Raw genomic sequence first — 25,003 nt, forward strand, 5'->3', positions numbered from 1 at the left:
GGATGAATTGAATTTTGAATTAGGAGAAATTTTAGGAAACATTATGCATCTGATTCTTTTATCTTCTTCATCATCTTTTAATCGCAACATCTTTTAATCATATATTGTTCATGACGTGGTGTTTTAAACATCTGGATACATTGTTCATGGCGTGGTGTTTTAAACATCTGGAGACATTGACTATGATTCAAGTCATGGTGTTTTATCAGGAGACATTGTTCATGGCGTGATGTTTTAAACATCTGGAGACATTGTTCATGGCATGGTGTTTTAAACATCTGGAGACATTGACTATGATTCAAGTCATTGTGTTTTATCTGACTCGAATTCCAGATAAAACACCATGACTTGAATCGTCTGTTTGTTTGATGATTTACAATGTTTTTTGGATTCCAGATAAAACACCATGACTTGAATCATAGTCATGGTGTTTTAAAATCTGGGAATATTTTGTATTGATAAAACACCATGACTTGAATCATAGATGTTCTGGGAATGTTGTGTATTGATAAAACACCATGACTTGAATCATAGATGTTTAAAACACCACGCCATGAACAATGTCTCCAGATAAAACACCATGACTTTGAATCATAGATGTTTAAAACACCACGCCATGAACAATATCTCCAGATAAAACACCATGACTTGAATCATAGATGTTTAAAACACCACGCCATGAACAATGTCTCCAGATAAAACACCATGACTTGAATCATAGTCAATTTATCCAGTTGTTTTAAAACACCATGCCATGAACCTGATTACAGTTCTCTTTATTATAATGTATGACGAATATGCAACCAAAGACCTCCTACAATTAAGGTGAATCATTAATTCCGATATTTAAGGAAAAAGGAATGAATGTAGGAGTTTTTTGGTCGTGTATGATATGGTTACCATATTTCAAACATTGAAAAAGACACTATTGCCCTTCAATTTTACATAAGGTCCCTCTAATTAAAACATAATTTACATTTTTATACCCTATTGATCTCAACCATTAGATCAAATATCCAATGGTTTAAAACACTTCTTACCCTTCTTACATTTTAGACACTTTTTACCATATCCCTACCCTATATATATATATATATATATATATATATATATATATATATATATATATATATATATATATATATATATATATATATATATATATATATATATATATATATAGAATTAGGTTCAAGAGTGAACAACTTCTTGAGAGTGAACTGAGTAAGCTAATCTTGACCCTTGATCATTTTTTAGATTAAAAGGGTAAGACTGACATTAGCCAAGTATGTTTAATTAAAATCCCTTAACTCTCTTTCTCTCTCTCATTTTTAGTTATTTCTCTATCATTTCTTTATCCATAGATTTTGTTTTAATTTTAACATTAATACTGTTTTTATTTTATTATCCATATATACAGATATCATAATATATTGTTTTAACTTTTTATAATTTTCAATAAATATTGAAAATTTTCTCTGAGATTGAAATTTTAATTATTTTTGGGCATTAACTCTTTTTTTAATATGTGATGAAGTTATTTATTTTTGCATACATGTGATATGTTTCGTTTTCATAATTTTTATATGAATCTACTCGTGCGCATGCATAATATACTATATGTTGTTAATATATACATATGTAACCATTTTTTTAATATAATACACAGATGTATAAAGACTGTACACATGTGTATAAACTAAAAATTGTGTATCTTATATAACCTGATAGTTAGCGAGACTGTGCACATGTGTATAAACTAACAGTTGTGTATCTTGTATAAACTGATAGTTAGCGAGACTGTACACACGTGTATAAACTAAAATGTTTGTATCTTGTATAAACTAATACTAGCGAGACTGTACACATGTGTATATACTAACAGTTGTGTATCTTGTATATACGGAAACTAGCGAGATTTTAGGGATTTTGATTATATTGTTTAATAAATGCAATTTACAAAAGACGCAAATACCCTTCTGTCAATTAATTTAAAAGGAGGTTACAACATTATAATTACAATCTTGCCATTGTTTAAAAATCTTTAGATGGTGTAATTCAATGGCCCAGATTAGTTCACACAATTCACTCTCAACCTAGTGTTCACTCTAGAACCATACCCTATATATATATAAAGACATACATTTCGTTAAAATATTCACGCATTTGCAAATAATGGTCTACTTATTTATAATGCCATTAAACAATAGACTACTTATATCTACACCATTGTTCACAAGAGGACTAGAACCTACACCCACTTGGGAATGAATATATTTATTATGGGTGGCAATTCTTGAATTACTGACCAAATCACGACATGATAAACAAGTTTTGGGTCGGCTAATACAACCTATTTAAAAAAAAACGGGTCATGTTCAGGTTGACATATTTAAAAACAAGTTGAGCTCGGGTTGATTCGTTTAACCAGACCAGCTACAAAACCGCAAAATAAATTCTTATATAGCTAGAGGCCTACTATCTTTAAAAATCTTCCATACAACACTTTCCATACAACACTATATATATGTAATATGTGACCTTAAGCACTCCACAAAGTCTTAGAATCACTCGTGAAATGGCGGGTGTTCGTCTTTCTCGGTTCTCACTTCAAATCTATAAAACAATTTTGATAATATTTCAAATTGTTTACAACACATCTCATGCATTTAATGGTTTCTCAACATTTGTTATTCCTAAGGAGAATGCTGAAAATGATGATAGGCCGGTCGTATCATCTGATTATATTGGTCAATCACTCTCATATCCGGCAGGTACTTCATTAACTCTATTTATATGGTATTCATAATGTGTTTTATTGTTGTTGATGCCATGCAGTGGCGAAACTTGAGATTTCCAATGGGGGGTCGAAAACGTATATGCCAAAAAATTTCTTTAGAACCAGTGGGTCGAAAACGTATATACCCAATCTATACGAAAACCACTACTGAGCGAAAAGTTCGTGGGTTGGGCGCCCCTCGGCCCCTTAATAGCCGCGCCCCTGATGCCATGTAGTTTTTTTTTTCAAATAATAATAATAAGATGGATTTTAGACCATTTTGAATATCCTTTCAGCAGAAAGTTAGTATTTTAGGTGTCATAGAGTGTAAAAGAGTAGAGAGATTGAGTTTGTGTATATTATGTATAAAAGAGAAGAGAGATGGGTCTGCATAAGTGTAAAAGAGTAGAGAGATTGAGTTTGTGTATACTAAAGATTTTTTAGTGTGTTATTAATTAAGGTGTGAATTGGGTGAGGTGGTCAACTTATTTAGGATTAAAAAAGGAGGGCTAGCTAAAGAATTTTAATTAGTCGATTGTTTCCTTAAAAAGTATTTCAATTAACCAATGGTAAATCATTTTAATCAATAGTTTTAGATAACTGATTCATTCCTAATTAAAAGATTTTTATAACCCTTTTTTCTAAATTAAATGGTTCTTAATTGTCAAAAGAGATTCATACTCTAAAACGTAATCTTTGAACATGATTAGAATTTTTACATTTTTATGCAATGTATTTTTTTCTTAATATAAAGATAATTAAAATCTTTTTGATTTCTTTTGTTTTATATTATGATACTTATATCTATAGAGAAAGTTTAAAATACAAAAGTCTCGTGCGAAATGTACGCAACCATTAAATAACGTGCGTAATCATACATATAACATGCACAATTAGGTTTTACTCATCCATGAATTGTGTTTTTGTCCATGTATGATTTTGTGTTTCAACCTATGCGTGATTTTTTTATTATCACATGCGTAATTAGGGGTTACTCATGCGTGATTTTTGTGTTTGTCCATGCGTGATTTTATGTTTAACTTATGCGTGATTAGGGTTTGAATTTTGTAACGTGCGTAATGTACAAATTAACATGCGTAATTAAATCGTGTACTTTTCGCACGTTAAGGAGCTATTGTACCCAATAAATAATGTGATTACAAGATATATGATCTCAATACATAATTTTTTAATCTAAAAAGGTGGATAAACACGCTAAAGCATGTGCTGATAACCAACATGCGTTTGTCCCATTCGCCTTCGACACCTTTGGCTCATTAGCTCCAGAAGCTATCCGTTTGTTGATTAGGGTCCAAAAGATTGTCCACAGCAGTTGCTCATCAACAGGGGGCCAGGGGTTTGTCTTTAATAGGCTAGGGTTTGCTATTCAGAAAGGGGTAGCGGCGCAACTTGTTGCTCGCTTACCTGCGATATTGATGTAACTCGGCCAGTATTTTATATATAAATAAAATGATATTAGTTAAAAAAAAATGTTGTATTAGTTAATTGTAGTCCATTTATTATAAAAACAATAAGTTTGTAAACTAGAAATAAATTTGTGCGCAGGTGGAGACTTTGGAAATGGGGCAATTGATCTCGGAGGATTAGAAGTGTATAATGCTTTGTACTTCAAGAAAATATGGGAAACACACAGTGGTGGTCCAAAGGGTTTTGGTGTGTCATTTTATGAACCAACTTCCATCCCATTTGGGTTCAATTTGATTGGTCACTATTGCAAACCAAACTCTATGGCCATGTTTGCAGTAGTTCTTATAGCTAAAGACACCACAGGTGATCCATCACAGGGTGCCTTAAAGAGTCCCATAGACTACACTCTTATTTGGACTAGTAAAGGTTTGAATGTAAGTCAACGAGAAGATGGATACATTTGGCTCCCAGTCCCACCGGACGGTTATAAAGCCATTGGTCACATTGTCACGACTTCACCTGAAAAACCCTCACTTGACAAGGTTAGGTGTGTTAGATACAACTTCACGGATTTAACCAAGGTGGACAAATGGATATGGGGACATAAGACGCGTTGGGGTTTGAGTATAGTCCATTTGCATACTACAAAACCAAAAACTAGAGCGCTAAGTGTTCCAACAGGCATGTTTTTGGCGCGAAATGGCTCGAATACACATGAGTTAGCGTGCTTAAAGATGGTCAAGACCGACCCTTATTCTGCTATGCCCAATTCCTTACAAATTAGAACAATGATCAATGCTTATGCTCCATGGGTCTATTTCCATCCGCATGAGCAATACTTTCCATCCTCAGTTTTGTGGTTCTTCGAAAATGGGGCTGAGCTACACCAACACGACCAACCTCCAAGGCTTGTGATCAACGATGGCGATAACCTTCCAAACAATGGTACCGTGGATGATGCCTTTCTAGACCTTCCACAAGATCAACCTTCCAAAGAAAGGTTACAAAAAGGGTTTTTGCCTAATGCAATCGCTTACATACATGTGAAACCCGCGCTAGGGGGAATATGTACTGATCTTGCCATATGGTTGTATTATCCTTTCAATGGGGGAGGGAAGTTTCAACTAGGACCTTTCACCATAGATTTAGGAAAGATAGGGGAGCATGTTAGCGATTGGGAACATATAACATTAAGGGTCGATAACTTTCATGGGACTCTAACTGCGGTCTACCTATCTCAACACGCTAAGGGAAAATGGTTAACGCCTAGCGAATTCGAGCTCATGAATGGAACTAGACCAGTGGTGTATGCATCTTTGCATGGTCATGCACATTACTCTACTCCAACTTCTCATGTACATGTGGCTGGCATTCTTGATTCAAGTGACATACAAATGTTATATGATGAGCTTCAAATAATGAGCGATTCAAGAAAATCATCAATGTTCAAGGAGGAAAGCTTTTTTGGGTTTGGTGCTAGGGATGATGTTGCAAAAAGCAACAACGTGATGGATATCGCATCAACCTATAATGTTATTTGTGTTGATTACATGGAATCAGGTATTGAACCATGGTTAGATTATACAGGGAGATGGGGTCCTAAGATTACATATGAATTTACAGAAGAGATGATGATTATTGCGGACAGTTTTCCACATATAGTGAGAAAACTGGTCATTAAACTTTTGCGAAAGCTCCCTCCTGAGTTGCTTGGAGAAGAAGGACCTCAAGGCCCAAAAATGAAAGAAAGTTGGACTGGAGATGAGAGGGTATGATAATTCATAACCGGCAAATGTAAAAAAAATGTCATTTGTTTGTTTAATTATTTTAATATAAGTTAAAATGAATTAATGAACAAGCCTTTATCCCCCATAGTAATATTAAAGGTCAGAAAGTTGAATCCTACAATTTAAATTACATTGACTTTTTTTTTGGAAATCCAATCAAGTGATATTGCAACACACATGAACTTTATGGTATAAATAACTAGGTCTATATCCTGTGCGTGTTGCGACGCGCTAAACTGAATCGTTGTGGGTTTTAACATTTTACTTATACTAATGAAGTTGATACAAAAGGCTACTGCAGTGGTCGAATAGCTTATAACTAATACCCGTATATACACAACTGCTTATGTGAATGATCATGAATCAACTACATTTAATCTAGCTACTTATGTTTAAGTTCAAGCCATACATCTTTTCTTTTCTTTTTTTTTTTTTTTGTGTTTTGACCAAAACCTTCTGGTTGCTAATATGAAGTTTAAAAGTAAGGCAATTGATTTTTAGAAGCTACATATCTATTTTATTATCAAATATGGTACAAAACAGTAAAAATCAAGTAAAGTGAATGATAAATTTTAGTTATTAGTTTTGAAAAAAAAAAAAAAAGTTATAGCAATGATAGTTTGGTAGTCACATTTGGTCCGGTAAAAACTTCATTAAAACCCATTGAGCTGGGATATTAATTTGAGTTGCATCTGTTTTTTATAAGCGCTTTTTGCCATTAACCACTCTCTAAAATGGCACAATTTTTAATGAAGCGTCTTCAGAATAATCATAAACGTTTATTCTCTACCGATTAAAGGAGTCAAACTTATGTCTCAATTAGTGAGTGTGAGTTAGCAGTCTAAAAATATATATATAAAAAACCTCAACTTTAATAATATAATCCGATCGCTCACGCTTGGCTCCGCCCATATTGTTAAAAAAACAGTAAGGATTGAAAACAAATTTTCTTTCTAATAGTCTTTTAACTCTTTTTTTTTTACAAAGTAATTACCATATTTACTAAAAGAAATGTATGAATTGTTATGTTTGAGATACTATTTTCAACATTTTTTTATAGTAATATACAGGCATTTAATATTCGATTTGATACATAACAAAAGAAGCAAGAATGTCGGGGGAATGGCCAAAGCAGGGACAACCATGCTAGAACACAGGCAAGCAATTAAATTATTCATTATTGTTTTTTAGGGTTGAGATCCTGTATAAACAGTGCTAACCGTAAGAAACGTAAGAATAGATCTGAACCATTGATAGTTTAAATCAAGGGTTGGGTTGATTATAAATAGAACCCTTATAATTAAATATGGGTCCATGAGGTTTAGTCACTTTTGTCATTTTAGTTAGAGTAAACTGTCATTTTGGTCCCTGCCATTTGGTCCCTGAGGTTTGAGTTTTGGACCAAAATGGCAATAAAAGTGAAACCACAGAGACCCAAATGCAAAAGGTTTGAGTTTTGGACTAAAGTGGCAAAATTGACCAAACCTCAGGGACCAAAATGGCAGTTTACTCTAATTAAAAATTAGCACTAACAAGTTAGGGGTAATTTCGTAAAATTGCTAGTCATTTGACCATTTTCAATTAAATACAAGTTTCATCAAGGTTTTCTAAACTAAAATAACTTTTATATACTTCATTATTTTTTTAAAAAAAATACCATAAAATCAAGTATTTTTTATCTTTAATATGAGTATCATATTGCTATACTTTTTTTATTTATAAAAGTAACTTTTAAAAAAGTTACCAAAAGTTGTTTTATAATTGTGCTGATAATGTGCTGATTATGTGTTAATTACAATATGATACAAACAAACACCAAAAGTAGATATAATCAGCACATCTGATGTGCTGATAATGGAGAACGATTGAGGATGTTGTGCTAATGTCGTTTATGTTGATAATGGAGAACGATTGAGGACGATGTGTTGATAATGGAGAACGATTAAGGATGTTATGCTAATTATATAGTGTTGTGATGATTATATTTTTTATGGTGGTTCCTACAGGTTGGTTCGATCATGAATATGTTAAAAAAATCAAACTTTTATTTGAATTAAACTTGCATGAATTTAGAGATGTTTTAATAATTATTTTTAATTAGTTATAAATAAATATGGTGAAAAGGTCTAAATTAACCCTAAACTAATTTTTTATTGAGGGACACTTGTCAATTATGTGTTGATTCTTATGGTTCTTACAAACATAAATGTTTGTATTTGATCTCATTCCCTTGTTTTTTATACATCAAATAAGATTATATTAATTTATTTTATTTTAAAATTTGATCATGATATTTGAACTTATGCACGTTTAAGTTTAAATAGCTATTAGGTTATAAGCCGTGTATTACACGAGTTGAATAAATGTAATTTTATATATTAAAAAGTTATACGTATATAAACTATATGTATTGTACGAATTGAATAAATGTAATTTTACATACTAAATAATAAAAATATTATATCTTTAAAACCATGTATTTTCCTATTTATCCCAATTTGATTTACTAAACTCCTCTTTATTCGAATTTTATTTTTAAATAAACATTCTTTTAGGAAGTTTAATTGTATTAGTTATGAAATTCTTTGATAATCTGATATCAAGATTTTAAAATCTGAATGACTAAAAGTAAATATATTATAAAATTACGGTTTTGCCACCAGTTTAAAATAAAAAAAATACGGTTTTTGTAACACCCTAAAATTCGAATTATTAAATTCGTTAGCATGTTGCCATGTTTAATAAAAAGAGATACAATAACTAAGTTAATAAACCTAGTTAAATGCCTATTAGATAAGCTAAATGATGAAACTTGTGGCATTTATGATAGTAAGTTAAACTTGAGGGACTTAGAGTGCCAAACTTGGAAGTTTAATCTATTAAAACAAAAATCACACACACACCCACACAACGTGTGCGTGTGATCGAGCAGGAGAAAAGGGGAAGGGGTGTAAACCCTAACCCACATGAAATCATCAAATTGGAAAAGGATTTGAGGGTTAATTGGATGCATGAACCAAGATTTATGATCACTCAAGCGTTCTTGACACCAAGTAAGTCGAATTTTGCATATTGGTGATGTTTGATTTAGTGGGTTTAGTGTAATTCGTGAATGTAATGCTAAATCTAGTATGAATGATGGTTGCTATGGCTGTGTAGACATCAAGATATGTTAAATTTTGAATATGAACATGGATTAGGCAAAACCCACTTGCATGTCAAGGAATGGCTAGAAATTTTGAGGTTTCTACATGTTAATTTGGTTGTTGTTGATGATCTTGTTATGAATAATTGATGTCACAACCATATGTTCATAGTTAGGATGAAATATCGTTATGAACTTGATTGATTGTTAATAAGCTATGTGAAGAATTAGTAGGAATCACGCTTTAAAAGCTTGTACATAATGTGTTACAAATGCGAAACCCGCCAAGTGTTCGATGAAATGCCTAAGAGAACAAATTGTGAAATTATATGAAAGTTGTGGGTAAGTATGTATAGAAAGTGTTTGTAGTCGTTAGCAAAATAATATGTTAAGTGTGCTTACGGTGGAGTTCATATGAGAATTCGGATTGAATGTATGGTGTGGTAAAATTATGCATTAGGAACTTGTACCTTATGCTTCAATGGTATGATGCTCGCCATGTATTTGATGCGCTAGATTTATGGTAATTAAAAGTGAATGCGTATGAGTGTGAAATGAATAGCTTATTGGTAAACGATAATGTTGGAGTTATGTCGTGAACGTATGTAAGATAATAACTTTGATTAAGTGAATGTTGAACAATGTGGTTGTTAGTTCATGTTTATCTATGATAAAGTTCGACTATTAAGAGTCTATATAGTTAAAAGTTGGAAATGGATGTGATATGAATGAACATGCGGACTAACTATGATATGGGCATAATGACTTGAAAGGATAGGAATCCCAAATTGACATGGACTCAAGTATGGAAAGCTAACGGGTCAAGCGGAGGTGAGGAAGCAAGCATGAACACTAACACTTAAGGTAAGTGATTCCGTAATCACTTCTTAGTTGTTTATGTAATGTTATATGCAATTTAATTATTTGTGATAATTGAGGTCGAATAGGAATGAATTGTATGATGTCAATGGAGTATTAAACAGATTTTAGTTTTGATCCGAGCAAGGTAGGTGTGATTAAGAAATAGTAGCTAAGTAGTGGAATTGGTTACTTATGTAAGAAATTCCTTTGTTATTAAGGATAGAGCATAGTTGACTAAAATGCCCTTGATAGGTATATCGGGCAAACGACCTTAGAAGTCGTTTGGAAACAAGCTATTCGATTAGAGTAATGTCTTGGACAAGTATGAAAGCGAAGTATTGGGTTTGGTATGTCATAGTCCACTTAATGCGCAAATACCCATAACGGGTCAAAAATAAGCCTTTGAGCGAAAATGGGTTAATAAGAGGATGCAAGACGTCCGAGAATTTAATCTTTTATGATAGGTGCCAATGAAATTATTAAAGTTCATATGAGATTGAGGTCAAATAAACAGATTATGTTGATAAATGCACGAACGGGTCAATTAGTTAGAAAATGATAATATGTCGAATGCACGTAAGTTAAGAATTTCCTTAATCCGGAGGTAGGATTTCAAGTTAATATGATAGAATGTGAATTTACAAGCATGTAGGAAGAAACGGGAGGTTAAACGGGTAAACGGTTTAAAAGTTATGCGAGTTTTAGTGGGCGTTTTGTATCTGCACCCGGAGTATGGAACGCCGGGTTTGGGAGTATGGAACGCCGGGCAGAAACCCAAACGCCCATGCTTCACTGTCAAACGCTGGTTCCATGTTAAAGTGAACGTCGGGGTGTTCCAAACAAGCCTAGATCACTTTCCTTGAGTTCCTTTGATGTGTGTAAAGCTCCATGTGTTAGGTTTATGATCCGGAATCATCACGTAACCTTCCACCACTACCCTACATGTATATGTGCATCAAAGTAACATGTCTCGATACAAATTCGATACTAAAACATGTAAATATTAACCACTTAGGCGTACCAAAAGCATATGCATCGGATATGTACGTATGTAGGTATGTATAAATATGATTGTATGTAGATATGTAGGTGCGTATGATCAGACGTATGAATATATGAATGCACGAAGTAGGATTTATCGTCTATGAAAAGAATGGGACAGGTATGCATGTATACATGGTTTCAATACGTTTGAGTATGGACATTACTAATGATGTGCTTGAGATTGAAATGTAATGCAGGAATGAGAACGTCAGACTCTTGTAGAATTGAAGCCGAACCTTGAAGCCGAACTCGGAACAAAGGAATCCGAGAGGATAGTCGAATGAATCAAAGTTTATGTTGTCGAATGTTATATGATTTTTAATTTGCATCAGATTATTGTTGTATGACGTTGTCAATGACTAATGGTTAAGTTGTATGTGTCGTCCACAGGTACTACACGGATTTCTTCTGCTGCTAAGGAAGCGAAGCGGACGTAGATCGAGTCAAGAGCAAGGATTGTACGGATAGATCGGTCACATAGTTGAAGTATATAATGTCTAGAAATCTAAATTTTAGTATGAATGTTGTGAATTCTTTTATAGAACGTTTAACATTTTTAGAATTTGGAACCTTCGTGAAAGTAATGTCGTTAATAAGGAAAGAAATTTTAAAGCTCTTTTTCCGCTGCGGCATTTTTAAGGTTAAACGTGTTAGGGTGTAACAGTTTTCCCATCGGTTTAAAATTACGATATCACCCTCAATTCAAAATTAGGTTTTTACCCCAGTGCAAAATAAAAATATGATTTTCCCCTAGCTAAAAATTACGAATTTACCCTCGGGAAAAAAATTTGATTTTTCCCCAGGTAAAAGTAAAAATATGACTTTGCCCCCAGCTAAAAATCATATCAAGGAGCTGCCTAACACTCGCTCATTAGTCCTTACAAATTACTGTTTTGCCCTGAGCTCAAAATTACAATCTTCTCGGCGTTTTACTATTTCTTTTTAGCAAAACTATAGTAGTTTCTTTTTTAATTGGTTGAGAATCACGCCCCGCAACGCGGGCGGGGCATCACCTTGTTAATATACATATGACAAAAAATATTGTTTTTTTATTAATATCATTATTAGCAGTGTTACTTGTATTATTATGTTCTAATTATAATTGCTACCATTAATATCTTTTTATTTTAATTATTATTTGTACAGATATAAATAATAATTATCTATAATTATGTAGAAGAGATTAAACTAAATAATATTTCGTAGGAGATTATCTATAATTAATTAGAAGATATTAAACTAAATGATAATAGTCTATAGAGTACATGGCCTAATATAATGACAAGTGTCCCAAACATAGTTTCTTTTATTATATAGTTAAATTAGATTAGATACTCTATACTCATGTTACAGACCATTAGATATATATAACAAAATTCACTACTAAAATAGTCGAACATGATTTGATCCTCTAAAACTATGGGGTATGGGGTTTGAGTTGGGAAAATACGCTCAAGCCATCACCCCGGGTAGGCTTGGGTTAGGGCGTGGCCCTTGGTGCTTGGGTTTGAAGTCGGGCGTGGGGCGGGCTAGCGGTCCGATGTGGCGACCTGCTATTCGCTTTGTTGGCCATGTCATAGCGGGTGTTTGAATTTTAAATTCTAACCGTTTGGCTTCACCCCAACCCCCAACAGTCAACATTTCCTATAAATGTAACCCCAACACCACCGGCTACCCCATCCCAAACCATCGTTGTCCACCGCTACCCCCACTTGATCGAACCCGCTACCCCAACCCACTTGACCGATGGCCTCTTGGACCCACGAAGAAGAGCTAGCTCTCGTCACAAGCGTCGTTGACGCTATGAAGGGGCGACAACCCGGCCAAACACGATATTGGCCGGAAGCCTTCGCAAGCTACTGACATAACGTCGGACATGACCGGCACAACTTAAACGCGTGCCAACATAAATGGCGCGAGCTACGGCCCAAGCTTGATCGTTTCAAGGCCTACTACGAAGCCGTTTCGAGCGGTGAGTTAAGCCACGAGGACCGGGTGGCGGTGGCGAACATTGAGTTTCAGGGCAAGGAGCGAAGACCGTTCGACAAGCTCGCGCTTTTTTAAATTTATCTAACGCTCTAGGTTTTTTTTATTTTGTAATCGTTTTTAGGTTTTTTGTAATTTTTAGGTTTTTTTTTTGTAATTTTTAGGTTTTTTTTAATTTTGTAATCGTTTTAGGTTTTTTTATTTTGTAATTAATAAAATTTTAGGCTTTTAATGTTGTGTGTATTTTTTTAATTTTTTGTAATTTTTTTAATAAACTACCAAGCCACGCTCCAACCCAAGTCCCGCCATACTCCACTGACACATCACTCACCGATAGGGGGGGGAGACTTCAACTCCACGTGTCAACTCATACCCCTAACCTAAACCCCACCATACCTTACGTTCTAATTAATGTGAGAACTTACCAAACAACAAAAGAAAATTTGAGCTTTTAAATATCCTTTGGAAGAGACATTTTTTTCAAACATCCAACGAAAATGTTATTAAATTCAACATAAGACTACATGGATGAAGAGACATTTAATTTCTCTTTTTTTAAACCGAACATAACGTGAAAAAAAAAATTAAAAATAAATGTTAAATCTTATTTCTATACACTTATGGTTGCAAAAATCGTTAGGCGCTCCCTGGTCGGTTAACCAGAAAGTTGAGAGTACTCAGCCTAGGCGGAGAGTACTAGGAGTACTCGAACATGTTAAATTATAAAGAAATTAATTTTTGGAAATTAAATATATGTCAAATAACATAAATTTACTAGTACCTATTACAAAATACGTGAAAATGATATTCATTCTTTAATATGATAGGCATAGAAATTATGTTTTATTATTTTTTAAGTCAAACTCGGCCCCGAGTTAACCTACTAGATAAGATTTTGGTCGAGGTTGACCGCGTTTGACCGATTCCGAGTAATTAGGCGGAGTGAAAGAAAGTCGCCTCGGCTGCTTACCTTGTAGCGACTACTCGGCCTTGGAAACCTTGTTTTACAACCATGTATACACTACAATTTCCATGTCAGGGAAGAGTGCTAGACAGAGACACCCAGGCACTTTCCTATTGCCTCGGGCAAAATACGATTTTACACCTGCTTTAAAATTATGAATATGTCCCTGTTTAAAATACGAATTGGCCTCTAGTTTAAAATTACAATATTGTCATCATTTCAGCTTTTGACAAATTACGATTTCCCACCAGTTCAAAATTACGCTTTTGCCCATAGTTCAAAATTAGAATCTTACTATCTTGCCATCGTTTTAGTTTTTTAGTAAAATTATGAAAGTGTTTTGTTTTAATTAGTTGACTTGATGTAATTTTTTTCGTGTCTCACAGATGTATGGCACTCGCTTATTAGTCCTTACAAATTCAGTTTTGCCCCTAATTCGAATTTGTAGTCTTGCTATCGCTCATTGGTCTTTCTTGTCTCTCATTCTCGATCAACAAACTTGGTAATAATATTTAGCTCGTATTAGAGTAACCAAATGATAGTAATCGATAGTTAGAACTAATGCACTAAAATAGTTTGAAATTAAGAGTTAATGAACATTTGAAGAGGAAAAAATAATTTCATTCCTATAACTGAATAATTAATAGAGGAAAAATAAATATAATGATATACAATTATAGATTATTAAAAACAAAATCCCATAGATGGGTTAACAAATGAAACCATATATTAAACGTGTGTGTTCAGATTAACTCGTTCATTATGCGGGTTGTGTTCTATTGACATGTGTAACAAACAAAAATAGTCGGCCCTTAATTTTAATTGTTAATTTAAGGGTTCCTTGTGGACAATAACATACAATAATCCGTAGATCAGATTATTGTTAAAAAAAATATATATAGTGATAATCAATGATAGTTAATAATATAGTCAACCAAAGTCAAATTGGTCAGACTCAGTCAATCACAGTCAAATTCGGTCAGCCACAATCAAACTTGGGTCAAATACATCAGATAATACTTGGTTACTCATACATGGTCAAATATACTAATAACAGGTTAAACATGGTCATGCTTGATTACCCATGGGCATAATTGGTCAAACAAAATCACACTAAGTCAAAGATGTTTATACTTCGTCAAATGCACTCTAAACTTGTCAAAAATTACTATATTTGGTCAAACATAGTCATAATTGGTCAATCGATTCAATCATAACCGTGCTTAATAAAAAACGGCCATAATTCGTCAAATATGCCAAAATTTAGGTGGTGTTTGTTTTTTTGGAAGAAGAGCTTCCTGGCCTCTTCTGTCTGCAAGACGCGGGAAGAGGTTTAGCCTCAGAAGAGTGTTTGTTTTTTTTTTTCGAGAAGTGCTTTTAACCTCTCCCCAACCTCTTTTTGGGGAAGAGATGAGAGGTAAGCTTCTCCAAGCAGAGGTTTACCTCTTCTTGGCACCACCTCCACCTCCACCCCTGCTCCGCCCCTGCTCCGCCACCACCACCACTGCTCCGCCACCATCATCATCATCATCATCACCACCCCTGCTCTGCCACCACCACCACTGCTCCTCCGCCACCACCACCCCTGCTCCGCCACCGTCATCATCATCATCACCACCCCTGCTCCGCCACCACCACCACTGCTCCGCCACCACCTCCGAAACCCCCACCTCCGAAACCACCTCCGAAACCCCCACCTCCGCCTCCACCTCCGAAACCCCCACCTCCGCCTCCACCTCCGAAACCCCCACCTCCGCCGAAACCCTAAATCGAAACACCCCAAAACGATCAGAAACGAAACCCCCACCTCCGCCTCCACCTCCGAAACCTCCACCTCCACCTCCGAAACCCCCACCTCCGCCGAGACAGATCTGTTAGAGAGAGAGTAGAGACAGATCTGTTAGAGAGAGAGTAGAGAGAGAGTGGTGGTGATGATGGCGGTGGTGATGATGACGGTGGTGAAGTGGTGGCGGTGGTGAAGTGGTGGCGGTGATGATGATGGCGGTGGTGCAGATTGTAGAGAGAGAGTAGAGAGAGATCAGTGTGTTGTGTGTGTGTTGGTGAAGAGGTTTTATATAAAAAAAAAAACAAACCCTCTTCTCCTTGCAGACTGCAGACATTTGGTCCACCTCTTCTCCTGCAGATGTCTGCAGATGTGGCCTGCAGCAGAAGAGGTTTTCGTGCAGAAAAAACAAACAGCACCTTAGTCAAGCATAAGTGCATAACAATATTTGATCAAACATGGTCATGATTTGCCCTACATTAACCATAGTTTGTCAACAGTATGACCATAATTACTCATGTACTTTTTTATTTGAACGGCAAATATGGATAACTGACGGACTACTGGAGTATCATTGTGCCATCAGCGGAACCACCTGATCATATCCATCTCCACTAGGCATAATGCTTGTACACAAATTCAGAAGGAAACCCAATAAATATGGGAAAAACCCCTTTGTGGGAATCGAACCCAAGACCTATTGATCCTAAAGTCTTATCCCACCCCCAAAATGCCACTAGGCTATAAAGCCAAGAGCAATTAGTCAGGTAATTAATTAAACACTTGAACATAGCCATATATGCTTAACATAGTAATATCTGGCCAAAAGCAACCATACTTGATCAAATATGTTCATATTGATTAAACATATTAACACTTCTTTCAACACAATCAAAACTAGTTAATACAGTCTTTTTTTTTCAAATATATCTCCTTTTATATAATTTTTTAATCAATATAATCCCAAACTGAACAGTCAAAATATTCCCAACTAAACTTTGGGTTTTGAAGTATTACCAAGCATGCTAGTTGTTACGTTGTTTTACACTTGTTACTTGCCATTTATAGCATTTTAATGCCTAAAATATTATTAATTCATATTATTATACTTCATGTATGGCTTATTACTAAAAAAACTGAATCGAGTAACTTTTATTATTCCTAGTAAAAGTAATCCACATTAAGGCTACTTAGGGGTTGTTTGTTTATCTTTTAATTAGGCTCTTAATGGTTCAGATCTCTTACTCATTCAACACTTAATGATTTAGACCGTTTGTTTCGCGAGCAGATGTCTGAATGGTTCAGACATTTGCCTCTGAATGGTTAAGTTTTATACTGAGTCTGAATAGTTAAAACCTCTAATCTGAATTGGTCAGACATATGCCTCTGAACGGTTAAGCATTATACTAGCTCTTAATGGTTCAGACCTCTTACTGGTTCAGCACTTAATGGTTCAGACCTCTTACTAATTCAGCACTTAACCATTCAGAAGTTGTCAAACGGCCCCTTATTCATATGCTAGATTCTTGACTCGTGTACTACACATTACATGTAATAATTAAAAAAATAAGAATTAATGATATATTATAAATTTATAATCTACAAATCATTTAATTCAGTTACAAATCCCTCAAAAGTTTTTTAGACAACATTAGATTTCTTACTCGTAATATTACCATCTTTATCAACAATCAACAAGTTAAGTACATCTTTACTTTTCACTTTAGAAAACCACGTAGTGAAAACACTAGTTATTAATTTTAAAAACAAACCAACTATGGATGGCGATTGTCCTTGAATTTTATTTATCGTTATCGCGAAACATACAACAAGAAAATATTTCTTCTTTGATCTCGTGTATTACACTGGGGCTGAATAAATTATAGGGTAAATTACATTTTTCATCCTTTATGTTTATACCAGATTGCAATAGATGACCTTTAACTTCAATAATTACAGTCATGGTCATTTATTTAGAAAACTTGTTACACATTTCGTCCTTTAGTACTAACCAGGTTAAAAATTTAAGTTAAGCCTGGCTATAGGTACCTCATGTGCACCTCATGTGAGGGCATTTCTGTCTTTTCAGACTTTGTTTCTTCTCCCTTATGAAACTCCTCTTTCTCAAAAACTCACACTCCTCAACTCAGACTCCTTTCTCTTTCTCAAAACAACCCTCACACAACTAGTATAGGCGGTGTACACCACCACTGCCATCTCCACCCTCACACAACTAGTACCCTAGATCAGATCAAGCCCTAAACCCTACCATCTAGAAACCCAAACCCGAATCTGAATGACGAAAACCAAATTGAGCCCATGTTTAACCTAAATCAGAACCATAACGTCAAATATGGGTCGCCCGAGAGCCTAAACCGGACTGAAGTCGTCGGATAGATACCAAATCGAGCCCATTTTTAACCTAAATCAGAACCATAACTACCAAATCAAGCCCATGATCTCGTTAGATACCCTAGATCAGTGAATTGAACTGAAATCGCTGGATCTTGTTATCGCCGGATCTGGACTAAAGTCGCTGGATTTTGGAGTGTTCTTGCCGGAAAAAACGGTGTGCGGTAGTCGTGGGTTCTTTCGAGGATCTAATGGGCGCTGAAGGCTGAGGGAGGTTGGAGACGACCAATGATGGTCTTGGTTACTGACTCATGTGTGCGTTTGTCTATTTCAAGGTGAAAAGGTGTTGCCGGAAAACATTGCAGGTCACCTGTGATGAGAGAGAGACAGTGAAAGCTTTTAGTGAGGGATTGAGAAAGAGTATCTATGTTGTTTTATTAATTTTTTAAATTTTATATTCTTTTATTTATTAAATGCTATAAATAATTAAGTTAAAAGACTAAAATGCCCTTATATGAATAAACTTAACATAAAATTTTAACCTGGTTAGAGTCAAAAGACGTAGGATGTAATAGTTTTCTAAATAAAGGACTGTGACTGTAATTATTAAAATTAAAGGTCATCCGTTGCAATTCATTACAAACATAACGAATGAAAAGTGTAATTTACCCTAAATTATACATGTTAAATGAAAGAGTATACGGTTATTTTAAATTCAATTATTTTTGTTAAATATATGTTTTTTGTACAATCTAAACATATTATTAAATTAATAATAAACTTGTCATTAAAGGAGGATCATATTGAAAGATTTTAAATCATATAATTAAAATTATAGATAATAACGAAATTAGTTTGAAATAATTTAGTTATAAATTTAGATTGAAATTACATAAATTACCATAAAATACGATATTGAATATTTAACTTATAACAAAAATTGTATTCATTATTAAAAATCTGGAAATAATTAATTTTATATTTACAATTAATGTTATACCTGTATTATCTATTAATTATTAAAAAGATATTAATCTATACTATATAATAAAAGAAACCACTTTAGGGACACTTGTCATCATATTAGCCATCTCTTATAGATAATTATATTATGATATAATTTAAAAAAAATATACTCTGAATAATTAATATTAATTTATAAATAACTACACTTTTATTTTATACAAACATACAAGTACCTTTCATATTGAATCATCCATTTGAACAGTTTATTTAATTATTCGTTTAAATACAAGTAAATAATTTGTTTTTCTTTTTATTTTAAACTTATTGTGCTTTTTATCTTTTTCCAAACTTCATATTATATTACTCAAAAGTTTACCCGTCTTCATTTTTTGGACAATATTCCAACCAAATAACTCTGTGTTTGAAACATAATATATAATTTGTTTATATGTCATTAATAACTTTTTATTTATAATTGTTCTTTTTAACTCGAAACATTGAAAAAAAAAAGGGTAATGCACGGTACCCCTGACCGCGGAGGGGATAACCCCTCCCAGGCCGCCACCCGACAAACTCGAAACATTGATAGATATTATTTATATTGATTATTTATTAAGCTAATAAACTATTTAAGAAATATCATATATTGGTTTGGTTGATGAAATTAATGAATACGAAGAGTTGCATAATTGTTTTTCTTATTTGACATCTATTAATGCCTTTCAAAAAAAAAAAAATTGGCATCTATCAATCTTTCTCATAAAAATATTTACCGATATTCTATATTATTACATAAATAATCTTATAATACAATTTATTGTTTTGCATTCTCAATATACAAGCAAATGTAATAGAATCAAACGCTCAAATTTGTTGTTCTTCTGTAAAACCTACCAACACCATACATCGATTGACGACTTACATTTTTAAAATATATGTAACACACGTAAAAAAACAAACAACTATTTTTTAGGTGACAAGGAAAGAACATTTCATCTAGCATTTTTGATGGTATGATATATATATATATATATATATATATATAATCTTATACACGTATACATTATTAATGTGCTTTTTAACTTTAATTTTTCAAAAAAACAAAAGTTAACTATTTCTTATAGGTTGTACCCCCGACAATGCTTATACCAACACTACCGAGATGTCTAAATTTAAAAAGTTTTGTTGGATTCTCATAGATCCAATATGATACTTAAAACAACAAATTCTAACAAGATATTACCATCATCAAATTTTTCGAAATCTATTACGTATGATCTAAAAAATAGAACACCAGCAACACTATTTACCAAGTAAACAGTATTTACAAATTTATGAATTATTTGTATATTTTCGTAATACAATCATATTCTCACCGAGTCAGTGCCTTAACTCTAATGCATTTTATGTCTCTTGGTTATTAAAATTTATTTGTAATCTAAGTTACTTATAGCTTTAAAGTTTATACAAGTTTTATTTATTACACCCGTGTGTCACACGGGAAATAACCTAGTATTAATTAAAATAAAATGTGAGTAAATATTATAAGGTTGAAGATTAAAATGTCACGTATCATATTAACTGTAATCCTTATCAGAAGTTAGATTACGATTATACAAAATACTAAGAATCACATACAATATAAAGTATGATTAAACATTTGCTATTTTTACAAATAATCTAATCTAACAGGGAAATATTTGTGTCGATAAGTTTGATTAATTAATATTTATTTGGTTTAGTTATTTTCATTGTAATGGGAAGTTAATTCTGTTTTTTCTAAAGTTATTTTTATTTAATCATATAAACTGTTTTTATATTGTTATTAGATTAAGATTAACATCAAATATCTTTCAACTATTAACTATTTTTTTAAAGATCTGATTATAAAAGAATTATTAAACTTAATAGTTAGCGTCGAATTTGAAATGTGTAGCATAAGGTGTTTTTGCCAAATTAATGGAAGAAAAAATAATTAATATGCGGAGTTATAAACTATTTATTGTTTGACCACTATATCATTTTCTTCGTTTTCATCTCACATTAAGTTTTTTTCTCAAATTATTCTTTTCATATATACATATTGATATACAAACACATATTAATTATGATATCAAATCATGTAATAAGATTTCAATCAATCATTTCTACTTTAAAAACCAAATTGTTAGATATTTGATTTTTCATACCTCATTAATATATATTATTTAATAAAGTATAAAAAAATCATAAACAGTTGTTATGACTGCTAAAACTTATGAGAAAATTTTATTATGGAATTATATGTTGTTGTGACCATTAAACTTATGAGAAAGTTGATGATGTAGTTCCTCTAATCAATAGACCAGACCAAATGGTTTCTTATTTATAAATTTGGTAAACATCATATACAAGACACAAAATTTAATTGAACATATCGTTTTATAATTCTTAAACATTCGTTACTAACTACATAAATTTTATTACACTTCAAATATTGTTTGACTTCATCAAATTTGACAGTAAATTTGGGTTTCAATTAGCTTTTTTTTTTTTTTGTTTTTGATATATTATTTACTAAGGTTGTTACTCACCTATCCATGCATTTTAAAAGAACAGTAATTTGAAATTTTTTAAAAAATTCTAAGTTTGATTTAAAAAATAATCTAACTTTGATTTTAAGCGAGATTAATTACTTATTTTCTTATTATTGTGCTCATAAATGTTATTATTTTAATACCTTAATACCATGGTCAATGACTCAATAAAGTACTTTTTTATACAATAATATATACATATATATGTATATGTATACGTATATGTTTATGTATATGAATGTATGCACCTAAGCACAATGCAAAGTTTCAAATTTACTTATGAAATGCCGGGTGCTCCTTTTTCTAAGTTCTCACTTCATGTCTATGAAACATTTTTCATAATATTGCAAATTGTTTGCAACACATCTTATGCCTCTAATGATTTCTCAACCTTGCTTAATCCTAACAATAATGTTGAAAATGATACTAGGCCAATTGTATCATTTGACATTATTGGTCAATCACTCTCATATCCTGCAGGTAATGTATCACCTCTATTTATATATGATTTACATATTATTCCTTTTTTTTTTTTTTTTTTGCTATTGATATTGTCAATAGTTTCTTTTTTTAAGATGGTTTATCAAGTTCAGAAAATAAGTTTTTTTTTTTTTTCAATTTGTATGCCATTTCTTATTGAAGACTGAAAGAAGATATAGAGAGCAAGGAAAAAAAAGCGTAACCATAACCACTGTAGACGTTATCTTACTACAAATACGATATGTATACAAATTAAAGATACACACATACTTATATAATCTTTACATATACAATACATGCATATACGTACAATGGCAAAGCTTGAGATTTCCGACAGGGGTCGTATATATACCCAAAAATTTATATACGAAAGCTATATACATAACACTGCTGAATGAAAAGTTCATGGGATACCCGGTCCCCCCCCCCCCTTCTAACCTGCGCCACTGTGTACGTATGTATGTAAAATCTTCAGATTTCAGCATGTGATTTCAGTCCTATATAACTATAACCTACAATTGCTTGTAAGGATTTATTATTATAGTTTTGTGTTTGATAAATCAATTTATTGATAAGAATCCTCCATTTTTGTAATATTTTGATTACAAGATTTAGGATTTAAATAAACTATGCAATAAATGTATAGTTGTGTAGAAATTAACTATTGTCCATTTGTGTTAACACATTAAATACTAAAATTAAATTTGTGTACAGGTGGAGAATTTGGAAAGGGGACAATTGATCTTGGAGGACTTGAAGTGTATGAAGCTTTGTACTTTAAGAAAATATGGGAAACACACAGTGGTGGTCCAAAGGGTCTTGGTGTGTCATTTTATGAACCAACTTCCATCCCTGTTGGCTTCAATGTGATTGGTCACTATTGCAAACCAAACTCTATGGCTATGTTAACATCAGTTCTTACAGCTAAAGACACCACACATGACCCATCACATGGTGCCCTAAAGAGTCCCATAGACTACACTCTTATTTGGACTAGTAAAGGTTTGAATGTAAGCCAACGACAAGATGGATACATTTGGCTCCCAGTCCCACCGGACGGTTATAAAGCCATCGGTCACATTGTCACGACTTCACCTGAAAAACCCTCACTTGACAAGGTTAGGTGTGTTAGATCCGACTTCACGGATTTAACCAAGGTGGACAGATGGATATGGGGTCATAAGATGCAGAGCGGTTTGAGTATGGTCGATTTGCATACTACAAAACCTAAAACTAGAGCACTAAGTGTTCCAACAGGTATGTTTTTGGCGCGAAATGGCTCGAATACGCATGAGTTAGTGTGTTTAAAGATGGTCAAGACTGACCCTTATTCTGCTATGCCCAATTCATTACAAATTAGAACAATGATCAATGCTTATGCTCCATGGGTCTACTTCCATCCGGATGAGCAATACTTTCCATCATCCGTTTTGTGGTTCTTTGAACACGGGGCTGAGTTACACCAACGTGACCAACCTCCAAGGCTTGTGATCAACGATGGCGATAACCTTCCAAACAATGGTACCGCAGATGATGCCTTTCTAGACCTTCCACAAGATCAACCTTCCAAAGAAAGGTTACAAAAAGGGTTTTTGGCTGATGCAGTCGCTTACATACATGTAAAACCAGCACTCGGGGGAACATGTACCGATCTTGCCATATGGTTGTATTACCCTTTTAATGGGGGAGAGAGGTTTCAACTAGGACCTCACACCATAAACTTAGGAAAGATAGGGGAGCATGTTAGCGATTGGGAACATATAACGTTAAGGGTCGAAAACTTTCATGGGACTCTACATGGGGTCTACCTATCTCAACACGCCAAGGGAAATTGGTTCACGCCTAGCGAATTCGAGCTCATGAATGGAACTAGACCAGTGGTGTATGCATCTTTGCATGGTCATGCGCATTACTCTACTCCAACTTCTTTTATACATACGCCTGAAAACCTTGATTCAAGCGTTATAAGGATGTTATATGATGAGTTTCAGATGATGAACGATTCAAGAAAATCATCATTTGTCAAGAAGGATAGCGTTGTTGGGTTTGGTGTTAGGGATGATACTGCGAAAAGCAAAAACTTGATGGACATTGCATCAACCTATAATGTTGTTTGTGTTGATTACATGAAATTAGGCATTGAACCATGGTTAGATTATACAGGAAGATGGGGTCCTAAGATTACTTATGATATTATAAAAGATGTGACAGATCTTGCAAACACTTTGCCAGATAATGTCAAAGAAGTTATCATTAAAGTTTTGCAACAGCTCCCTCCTAAGTTGCATGGAGAAGAAGGGCCTCAAGGCCCTAAAATGAAAGAAAGTTGGACCGGGGATGAGCCAGTATGATAAATGATAATCATAAATGTCGCTAATCTTAAGGGATGGTCGACGAATGTTAGAAAGTGTATGTTTTTGGGTTTGATCTATCCATTAGTGAACCGTCTAACGATGATATTTTTGTTGTTTGAAAGTTTTTTTCCCTGATAGTAATAAAGATCAATTATATATATATATATATATATATATATATGTAAAGGATCCTGTACAAAGTCATACTTTTGTAAGAAGTGTGAGAAATAATTTGGTGATGACAAGTGTCCTCTATCTTAATTAATTCAAAAGGGTATATTAGTAATTTACCTTTCTTATCAATTAATTGAGTTTCAAGATAACTGAAAAAAAAAACTGTCGTCCTATTTTTTTGCAAGATCCAATTCGATTTTCACCTACATATCATTTCTTCATCATCTTAATCGCAACATCTTTTAATCGTATATTGTTCATATCTTCTTTTCATCTTTAAATTGCAATACAATGTTTTTTGGATTCCAGATAAAACACCATGAC

The 25,003-nt window shown here is 33.3% G+C and overlaps 2 protein-coding genes and 1 long non-coding RNA gene across 3 annotated transcripts; all 3 read left to right on the top strand.

Annotated features, from left to right (window-relative positions):
* The first annotated feature begins 2,578 nt into the window (after positions 1 to 2,578).
* Positions 2,579 to 5,982, top strand: LOC110932802. Its single transcript, XM_022176058.1, has 2 exons — positions 2,579 to 2,774; positions 4,346 to 5,982. Exons 1-2 carry the CDS (start codon positions 2,579 to 2,581, stop codon positions 5,980 to 5,982), a joined length of 1,833 nt encoding a protein of 610 aa, XP_022031750.1.
* A 2,922-nt stretch (positions 5,983 to 8,904) lies between these two features.
* Positions 8,905 to 11,683, top strand: LOC110935611. Its single transcript, XR_002589223.2, has 3 exons — positions 8,905 to 9,047; positions 9,913 to 10,003; positions 11,082 to 11,683. It is a non-coding gene; the product is annotated as an uncharacterized LOC110935611 (long non-coding RNA).
* Positions 11,684 to 21,955: 10,272 nt separating this feature from the next.
* On the top strand, positions 21,956 to 24,502 carry LOC110932801. The gene is made up of 2 exons (XM_022176057.1): positions 21,956 to 22,151; positions 22,866 to 24,502. Exons 1-2 carry the CDS (start codon positions 21,956 to 21,958, stop codon positions 24,500 to 24,502), a joined length of 1,833 nt encoding a protein of 610 aa, XP_022031749.1.
* Positions 24,503 to 25,003: the final 501 nt, after the last annotated feature.

The sequence above is a fragment of the Helianthus annuus genome, chromosome 4 (assembly GCF_002127325.2).
Source record: "Helianthus annuus cultivar XRQ/B chromosome 4, HanXRQr2.0-SUNRISE, whole genome shotgun sequence".
NCBI lineage: Eukaryota > Viridiplantae > Streptophyta > Magnoliopsida > Asterales > Asteraceae > Helianthus > Helianthus annuus.

What these genes read in the sequence shown, in the direction of transcription:
- LOC110932802 (XM_022176058.1), top strand. Translation starts at nt 2,579, where the DNA reads ATGGCGGGTGTTCGTCTTTCTCGGTTCTCACTTCAAATCTATAAAACA. An exon ending in ATCACTCTCATATCCGGCAG is followed by an intron (nt 2,775 to 4,345) that starts GTACTTCATTAA and finishes ATTTGTGCGCAG; the next exon opens with GTGGAGACTTTGGAAATGGG.
- LOC110932801 (XM_022176057.1), top strand. Translation starts at nt 21,956, where the DNA reads ATGCCGGGTGCTCCTTTTTCTAAGTTCTCACTTCATGTCTATGAAACA. An exon ending in ATCACTCTCATATCCTGCAG is followed by an intron (nt 22,152 to 22,865) that starts GTAATGTATCAC and finishes ATTTGTGTACAG; the next exon opens with GTGGAGAATTTGGAAAGGGG.